General features: G+C 47.9%; 1 protein-coding gene across 2 annotated transcripts in view; it reads left to right on the top strand.

Moving 5' to 3' along the window:
• The first annotated feature begins 3713 nt into the window (after positions 1-3713).
• Positions 3714-9430, top strand: part of LOC138259631 (sprouty-related, EVH1 domain-containing protein 2-like) — a 229508-nt gene continuing 223791 nt past the window's right edge. Inside the window, exon 1 of one of the 2 annotated variants that reach the window (XM_069207482.1) lies at positions 3714-3915. In XM_069207482.1, the coding sequence (XP_069063583.1) occupies positions 3905-3915 (11 nt within the window). In that variant the 5' untranslated portion in view covers positions 3714-3904. The remainder of the gene's footprint in view (positions 3916-9430) is intronic. The other variant, XM_069207481.1, reaches the window with a different exon arrangement.

The raw sequence follows: 9430 nt of genomic DNA, 5'->3' as shown, positions 1-9430 counted from the left end.
CAGAAGTACACAACACGTTTTTTGGGGCAGAGAGTCCTTCTGCCATTCATTCCTCATCTCATCCTACCTGGAGCTGAGGTCATGAAACTCATCATTCAACAAGTCTTGCATCGTGAGGAGGTCTGCTGCATCACAGAGTTCAGTCAGGACTGGCAGCTGTAGTCTACTTCACGCTTCCCTAGTGAGGGAGAAGATTACATGGATACCCTGGTGCAGTAACTATTCTGATAGTCAAGTGGCATGTTGTCCCAACTTGCACTATCACCCCCACTCCTATGACTCATCCATCACCTTCGCAGCCCACTCCCACAATGTCATCACTCTGGGGCTCTTCCACTTCCTATGGCTCAACACCCCACCCATTATCTGTGTGGACCATCTCAGCCATTTTTCTAATGTTCTCCCTCTTCTTAGGCCACCTCAGGCAACTCAGTGCAATTGCTGGTTCAGAACGTGCATGGGTAGTGGGGGTTCAAAGATTTGCTAACAGAGACTTAAAACAGGCTTAGTCTACAGTGCAGTGTTTTCAGCCAACCTCAAAATTTGTGCTTCCCATGTGCAAGGAAAGTCAACAGTGCAAGAGGAGACATGTGTATTCCCCACATTCTCTGCTGGTGCACCCCTCATCAGCCTCCACAGCAGCTACTATGGCAGTCTGTAGGTTGAGGCCTTTAAGACCTGATATCTAATCAACCCCCATGACCAGCTCCTAACAACACCCCTATCTATCATAATTCTAAATGGACTATTTACCTACCTGTTAACAAATGTTATTGTCATTTGAGAAAGTAGATCACTGACTTATACATCAAACTTATAATTCAACCTTCAGTGGTAAAACCCTTCAAAGCTCGCCCTCGCTACCCTGAAAGACTCAAGTGCATGAAACAAGTGCCTTTGCCTATCCAATTTGAAGTGCACCTGTATTGTGGCCCTAGGACAGTGGTTCCCAATCTGTGGCCTGGGGACCCTCGGGTTGGCCGCAAAGCCTCCCCTTGGGGTCCGCTACTGCTTAGAAAATTAATATTTACAGATTAGGTCGTCAGCTTTTAGTAATGACTCAATGTGGGTACCTAGATTCCAGTAATGATTCAGTAGAGGGTCACTGGATGCCAGTAATGATAAAGTGGGGGTTCACAGAAGTCCAAAGGTTGGGAACCACTGCCTAGGACACCAGTGATAAACATTAATATTGACACAGGATATTGCCTTGTAACAAGTGACTCCTCAATGATCCCATAAAACCTCCTCACAGGTAACAGGTGGTCACTTGGATGCCCAGCTTGACCATAAACTTCACCACACATGCATAACAAGATTTCCTAACCCACTGCTGCTTATCGCAAACAGAGCTCACCTTCAGTTCCATGTGGTGACATGCTGCACTCCTGCACTCCAGGTCTCACAGGGTGTAGACTATACGTTTACCAGAGACAAGAGTGTACATACCACTCAGAAACCAGAGCCTGCGGGTGGTAGTTGGGTGGTAGCACTGACAGAACAAAAGAATGTCAACTGAGGTTACGTCCTCCTTAATCTTTCATTCTCATCGCCAATGGTGAAACTGCAGGAAGGCAACAGATGTACTGCATAAGAAAGCCACCAAGAACGGCACCCATCAGGTCTCTTGGCATTCCCATAACATTACAGAATTGTGTAACTCTGTACTCCAGCTTGCATCTTGACATGATTGTATGTCAGACAGTCGTGTTTTAGATACTGAGCTACCATACCACTTTAGCAAAAATATTGACAACCCATAATATTGAGAAGGTAAGTATTATTTGATATATTTCGATTTACTGTTCCTAACTCAACATCTACGTACCTTGATGATATGAATTTCGTCAAAGGTGCGTCTCTATGTTGGCAATTATAGTAAACATAACCTCACCTATAAATACTTACCTTCATGGTACTGCAGTAGTTAATTTATTCGGACTGTGATATTATGATGGCACAATATTAATGACTTGATATTCTGGTGCCATTCCGGCATGATTTGTAAGGTCTGGTGGCCAGAAAGGACTATGTGTAAAGTGTGAATGGTGAGGTGCAGGTTTATGAGGCTTAATGTGGGGTGAACAGTGTCTGCACATATGTATGTTGTGGAGCATTAAGGGTCATACTTTTAAGGTGTGCAGCAAATTGAACAGGTATTAGGAGTGGGAGTAGATTGTACACAAGTAAGGATCAGAGGGGATAGGTGGATAGAGGAGCACAAGCTGCATAGGAAAGAGGGATAGGAACGTACGGTTTAAGCAAGGTGTGGGGGGCAAAGGTCTATGGTGTGAGGACTAGTGACCACTGATGTGGACCCAAGAGGAGTAAATTTGCACACAGGTGAATTGTGTAGTTCCTAGAGGGGCACAGGTGCATGATGTGGGGTAGCAGGCAAAGGAGTAAGATGTGGGCCCAAATGTGAGAAAAATGGTGCTGCATTACATGCAACGCCACTTTTATTGCGCCCATCAGCGCCCCCCTAAGTCCACTATGTGTGCACCGTATTGAACATACGGTGCACCATGGAGCAGGTTAGGGACAATAGCATAAAACTTTCTGACGCTATTGTAATAGATTGCAGGATTAGCTCTAAAAATGTTGACGCTAATCCTGCAAGGTTCATAGCGACCCATGGTAAATAATGGTGTGCCCCTTTTTGACGCCTGCTCTGTGCAGGTGTTAATACATCCACTAAAAATGGCAAGTGGAACCTCATAGATTCCACTGCGCCATTGTTGCAGTCTCACTAAAGGGGGAACGCCCCCTTTGCATCCATTATGCCTGGCAGAGGCATAATGTGGCACAGGGGGTTACAAAGTGGCTCAATGCATGCATTGCGCCACTTTATAAATCTGGTGCGGCGAATTTGGCCTCATTGAGCCACATTAGCATCATAGAAAATGATGCTAATGTGGCGCAAGGAGGCGCTGCCCTCTTAAATGTGGGCCGTGTTTGTTAGGCAGGTACAGGTGTATCTTGTAGGAGAGAGCTTCAGGTGTGGGTGATAGGGAAGCGCTGGTCTGTGTTATGCAGAGGTGCAAGTGTGGGGGACACGAGAAGTGTGGGACCGAAAAATGTCAGGTGTTGGGTGGTTGATGAAGAGGGCAAGGTGCAGTTCGCAGAAAAGTGCGTGTATAAGAAGACGGGGGGAGTGGCAAAAGTTTAAAACGTGGAGCAGAAAGTAAGTTGCTACTTTGGAGGGAATTGTTGCAGAGAGGAGGTACGGACAGTCATAGGTATGACGTGTGCTGATAAAGAGGTGCCAAGAATGAGGATCGGAGTGTTCGGTGAGGGATAAAGCGGTACCAGGTGTGGGCGACAAAGAAGTGTTCGGGTGGATTATCCACTGGCACATGAGGAGAGGTCCTGGGGGAATAAATGTGGTGATTAAAAGATGTGGCGCGTGGGGGTAGAAGGGTGCCTGGTTTAGAGTAGAGAAATGAGTTGATGTGGGGGATACTGTGGTTCCGGTGCTCAGGTAGCCCTGCAGCCGCTCTTCCGGGCAATCCGCATCTCCCTGCCCCTCTCACCTCCACCCCAGCCGGGCCGCCGCAGCCAGCGCTCTCCTCCCTGCCATGCCCCGGTCCATACCACCCTCTCCCGGGGAGCATCGCTAGCCGTGGGCCCCGCAGCCAGAGCAGCAGGTGCGGCCGAGAAAGGAGGGAGAGGCATCTCTCCCAGGGAGGAGGAGGAGGAGGAGGAGGCAGGGCAGCCAGCACAGCAAGAAGAAGAGGGGAGGGGAAAACATGGCTGATGCCGGAGCAGCATCCTCGGCAGCATCCCCGGCATCATGATACCCAGGCGAAGATGGAGGAAGAGGGGAAAGAGGCCGAAGCCCAGGCGCTAGGCGAGTAACGGACCCCAAGCAGAGACAGAGGCGGCCCGGCAGGCAGGAGCAGCCATGGACCACGAGTGAGTGAGCCCTGCAGCACAGTCTGTGGCACCACCTACACTCAGGGCCCCAGGGATAACCGCAGCTTCACATCTGGGGTGCTCGGGGAAGAGGTGGGGCTGGGCAAGACACCCCCTTTCCCCCTTTAGGCTCCCCTCTTCTTCCCGTCCCCCGCCCTTCATCTGTTACTCTGCACTCCTCCCTGCCACCCAGCATAGAGAATAAATGCACCATGTTCCCATACAGCCCCCCAAAACGCAAAACGATGACATCGTGCGTGTGGGCGAAGGGGCAGGGGGTGAGTGGTGAAAATACACACCTTTATCCCACAGGTCCTCCACATTTTCACCAAGCTCCCCCGCCCCTCCTCTTCATTTTTATTATGCTTTCACCCTCCAGGGCATGAAAATGAAATTAATAATTTTACGAATAGCTTCTAACCAAAGAAATTGATGAGCGATGGGGAATGTTCATCTTTAACCCAAAGGCCCCCTCTCCCTTTGCCTTCCCCTTTGCCCTTTATTATTTTGGAGCAGGGATAAGTGCACCATTTTCAATAATAGCAAACATATTGAGAGGCGCCTGTTTGCGGGGGGAGATTGGCGAAGGTCGCACTCTTTTTCCTAAGGCCTCTCTTGTATTTTTTGTGTCATTCCCAGTGTCTTGTGCCCAGAAGCGGCCTTGCCGTAGCATGTGGCTCTATATAAAAATCACCACAAATAACAGAAAAAAAACAACTCACCACATTCTACCCCAGCAAGGTCACTGTACAGTATCACTAACACCTTGTTTTGTTTTTTTGCGCACAGTCTGTTTCTGTTGTTTTCGTCAATGATGTCGCTGGCCGTGGGCTTTCTCCGATTCACAAGAAATCTGATTTTCTCTCTCCCTGTGTTTTTTATGAATGGAAACGGATCCCATTTTGTCTTCCCGCGAGGAGGTGGGAGAAAGCAGGGGAATGGAGGAAAGGAAAAGGGGGCATCTGCCTGTGAATCAATCTTATTTGCATTCGCAGCCATTCATAAAAAAGAGGAAAACCGGGTCATAAAATCTGGCTGGGTGGGGATCCGCCTGGAGATGCAGGTGCGGGGGAGGGGAGTGGGTGTTATCCCCTCAACATTTGATGGAGCCAGGGGAAATGGTATGTCAGACTATGTCTCTCTGTCTCTGGGACCTGTGGTTCTTTATATCTTGTATATATGTATTTATAATTTGCAGTGGATGTATGTGTTTTGTGATAGTTGAAGGCGATTTATAGAGCGCCAACAAACCACCGTGGTGGCGTCGAGGTTTACTTGGCCTCATCCGTTCATTTATCTGTGTATGTACTATGCACTTTCTGTGTGTCCATCTATCCAGCCACCCATCCGTTTTCTGGACACCCATGAATGCACGCACGCATGCATCCATCCATCCATCAATATTTACGTGCTCGCACTCTGTATAATGTTTTTAGCTTTCCATGTCTGTTCGTTCTGTATGTGTGCGCGTGTATATATGTATATATATAGACACACACACAATCGTATATAAATTGTATCTCATTCTGTTTGATCATCCTATTTACGAAAGAGAAGCAGGAATATATATATATATATGTATATATATATATATATATATATATATATATATATATATATATATACAGACACACACACACATACATTTAATATATCCTTCTACCCTTCTTCTCTTTTCTTCACCTGTTGGTTTATTGAGAAGACAAAGAAGGAAAAGACTGGGTCACGTGACCCTCCATTCACAAAAAAAATCATGCCCAGGTTTTTCCATTCAGACATTTGGGAAGAAGAGGGGGACGAAGGCAGCACTCCTGGGGTTTCGGCGGATGCTGTGAGCGGTCCCCGAATTTGTGTGCTGTCCTCCCGCGTTCTGTAGGCTAAGGAGTGAGGATGCGGAGGTCATTAGATGCGTTCTTGGGTCTCCGTCTTTAACAGCCCCTCCGACGTGCTCTGTGAATAAAGGCACCTTCACTGTTTTTCCGTAGACGCCCGTTTAATCGCTCCTCAAGCCTCTTTTTTGAGGTGGGGCGGGGAAGGGGTGGAGAGCAAAGTCTTCATACACCTCCCACCCCTCCAGCTCGGGGACGCGGACGGTATACATCTTGATGTATTATGGTGGATTACTAACCCGCCGCTCCCCATGTGAGGCTGTAGCAGGCGTGGTTTGTGAGGCAGTTTTTATAGAGTCCTGGACCCCGGGGGTATTTGAATGCACTGACTCGGCGAAGAGGGGTGAGAATGCGAGGGATAATGGCTGATTCTCAGGTCGCTTTATCAATGCGAGAGGGGAGCATTGTGCGGTCCATACCTGGGGGGGTACCAGTGATGGGGTCTCGGGAGTGAAGGAGGGGGGGATGCAATGGAATCATACAAACACCAGAATACGGAAGGGGTGATGGGAAATCACTCACCCCACCCCAACACCACCCTTGAGATGTGGTTAATAATTCAGATAGTGAGAGGAATGTGAACGGCCACACCTCGCCATTCATAGTCGTGTCTTCCGGTCTTACTTCCCTATCTCCATCCCCCTAGGCCTTCAGCTCTTTTCTTCTCTCCTCGTCTGGAGCCATGCACCCTGCACCGAGCACCCATCCTTTGCTGAAATGTCATTATCTTTTTCCCATGGCAACGCACAGTGCTGCGAAGGAGTTTTCAGATGGGCTTGGAGTATTCACTGCTTTCTCGTGTGTGACCCCCCCCTCCCCGATTTCTCTCAACAGGGTGCAGAGACCACCTCCGCCGTGTTAGAGGTGTAGGACATGCACCGCTAACGTGTTCATGTTGCTCACTATGCACCCCTGGCGTGTCTTACTGGGGACCACAATAAACTCAACTATCGCGAGCGCCGCATCAAACGTACCCCTGGTTTGTGTACGTGCTGTGCGCAGTGAGCCTCTGGCTTATGTGAATACTCTGCATTGAGCACCTCAAGCTTCTGTGAATGTGCTGCACTATGCACCACTAGCTTGTCTCAGTACTTTACACAACGAACTCTGGGCTAGTGTGAATGTTGTGCATAGCAGGATTTTAAAGTGTCTCGGTGTTGTTCACAACGAAGCCCTGATGTGTACTAGCGAATAGGGGATTGTGGAAAGACTTTGCGAAATGCACCACTGGTTTGTCTCGGTGCTGTGAGCAGTGAACATCTAGCTAGTTACAGTGGTACACAATAAACCCGAGGTTTGTGTAAATGCTTGTCATAGTGCACCTTTAGCTCGTGTCAGTGCTGTATACAGCGAATCTCACATTTATGGCAGTGATGTGTGAGATGGGCGTCAGGCTTGCGTGGGTGCTTTGCACAGCACACCACTTGTGTCGTAGTTGAACATAGTTCACCTCAGGCTTGGGTGAATGCTGTGCACAATGCCCTACTGGCATCAGTGTGCTGTGCCATGCAGCTGCTTGTCACATTGCTATGCACCGTGCTCCTCTGACTTATGTCAGTGCTGTGCTCAGCACGGCCCCTGCTTGTGCACTTCTGCATAGTGCACCCTTGGCTTGTCTCAGTGCTGTGGACAATGCTCCTCTGGATTATGCCACCACTGTGCTCAACGCGCTGCTACACTGCGGCCTGATTCACAAAGGTAAACAGACTCTTTTGTGTAAGTTTATGATTTTTTGAAATTCACAAAGGAATTTTATGAGTGTATCTTTGCGACTGCGGAGTCTCCGCTGCCGTGGCGGAGACTTCGCTCGTAAAAAGACAGGCAGTCTTAAAGATACCACTTTTATAATTCCTTTGTGAACTGGTAAAATCGTAAACTTGCACAAAAGTACGTTTACCTTTGTGAATCAGCACCTGTGTATTTCCATATTTCTGCAGGTGCAGTGCCTGCATTGGATCCAAACTTCGACTAGTACACCTTTGGTTTATGTCAGCGTTGTATATGGTCCTTGCCAGCCTCAGAGGCGTTTGAAGGCATGGCCAAAGTGGGCTCTGGGCAGGGCCTAGCCTTTCAGGAAGCCCCCGATAGAGCCACCTGTTATGCGGAGAGTCTTGCTCTGATACCCCTGAATAACTCTTATATATATATTTTTTTTTTGTAAATACTATTTTCATTGAATTTATTTTTAATGTGGCTGATGCGTGAGTGTCTATTACAGACATTTTGCAGAGAAATGTGTTTATGTTTCATGCAGCATCCATAAAAAAGTTTTTTAGTTCAAAACAGGACCTCACATATGAGAAATGGGAGGGTGTCACTGAGATCGGTTGCAGTACTATTATTGAGCATCTGCTGTGTTACAATATTTAAAAAAAGTTGCTACCCCTGAATATTAGATATAAAGACATTTAGAATTTGGACGGCTGTGCATGTGCACTGTCAGTGACCTGGCCACAGAGAGTATGCCCAAGCTGAAATTGGATCATACATTCAAAGCTGTTCCGAATAGGGGCCCCCAAAATATGTTTGTCCCAGGGCCCCCAAAATCCTTAAGATGTCCCTGCCCAGCCTTGGTTAGTGCTGTCCACAATGCATGTCAGTATTGGGGGAATACAGTGCACCATGCATATTCATCTTTTCTCTGTGCTGTGCTCATTGCACCCCCCATAGCTTTTGTTTGTGCCGTTTACACTGCTTGTGTGGCTTATGTTAGTGCTGTGCGTAGTGAGCCCAGGATTGTGTGGATACTGGGCGCCACCCATCTTTAACTTATCTCAGTTCTGTGCACAGTATCCCTCCAGCTTGTCATTGCTGTGCACACTGCACCTGAGGCAGGCATAAGTGTATGCACAGTGCACCACTTGCCTGTCTCAGACTTCTAAGCGCTGCAGCTCCATTTCATGTGGATGATGTGCACAATGCATCGCTAACTTGTTTCCATGCTCGGCACAGTGCACCACTGGCTTAAGTCAGTGCCACAAACAATGCAGCTCTGGTTTGTGTGACTGTTGTACACAGTGCACCCCTGGATTGTTTGAGATTGGACATAGTGTACCAGTCAATTGTGTCATTATAGTGTACAATGCACCATTACTCCGAGTGTGCACTGCACATGTTGAGTTTTTATTTGTATTTGTGCTGTGTCTGACTCTACATTGCGCAAAACACACCCATGGTGTGTGATACTGGTGTACATGGCTTGTGCTAGTGTATGAAGTGCATCCATTACATCTGTCTTTTCTCTGTACCGTTACAAATGTGCCTCTGGCTTGTGTTCATATTGTTCACAATGCACATCTGACTTGTGTTAGTGCTGTAAACTATGCAGCCTGGCCTTGTGTGAATGCTGCACATAGTGCACCCGAGGCCTGTCTCAGTGTTCCGCATAGCTCCATTCTGGGATATGGCGGTGCTGTGCACAACGCATCACTAGCTTGTGTGAATACTAATCACTTTCTCAGTGAAGTGTAGCATTGCATTGGCAGTGCTGTGCAGAATGCATTGCTACTCTGTGTGTGCACTTTGCACGGTGAGTCCTTATTCATGATGGTACTGTGCCAGCCTTGGACCTAAATTGTGAGCTATGCAGCGTTGGTTGGTGTCAGTGCTGTGCAGGACGCTATGCT

The sequence above is a fragment of the Pleurodeles waltl genome, chromosome 9, assembly GCF_031143425.1.
Source record: "Pleurodeles waltl isolate 20211129_DDA chromosome 9, aPleWal1.hap1.20221129, whole genome shotgun sequence".
In the NCBI taxonomy this organism is placed as follows: Eukaryota; Metazoa; Chordata; class Amphibia; order Caudata; family Salamandridae; genus Pleurodeles; species Pleurodeles waltl.
Note: the sequence above shows the minus strand (reverse complement) of the source record. Positions and strands in the feature narration are given on the sequence as shown.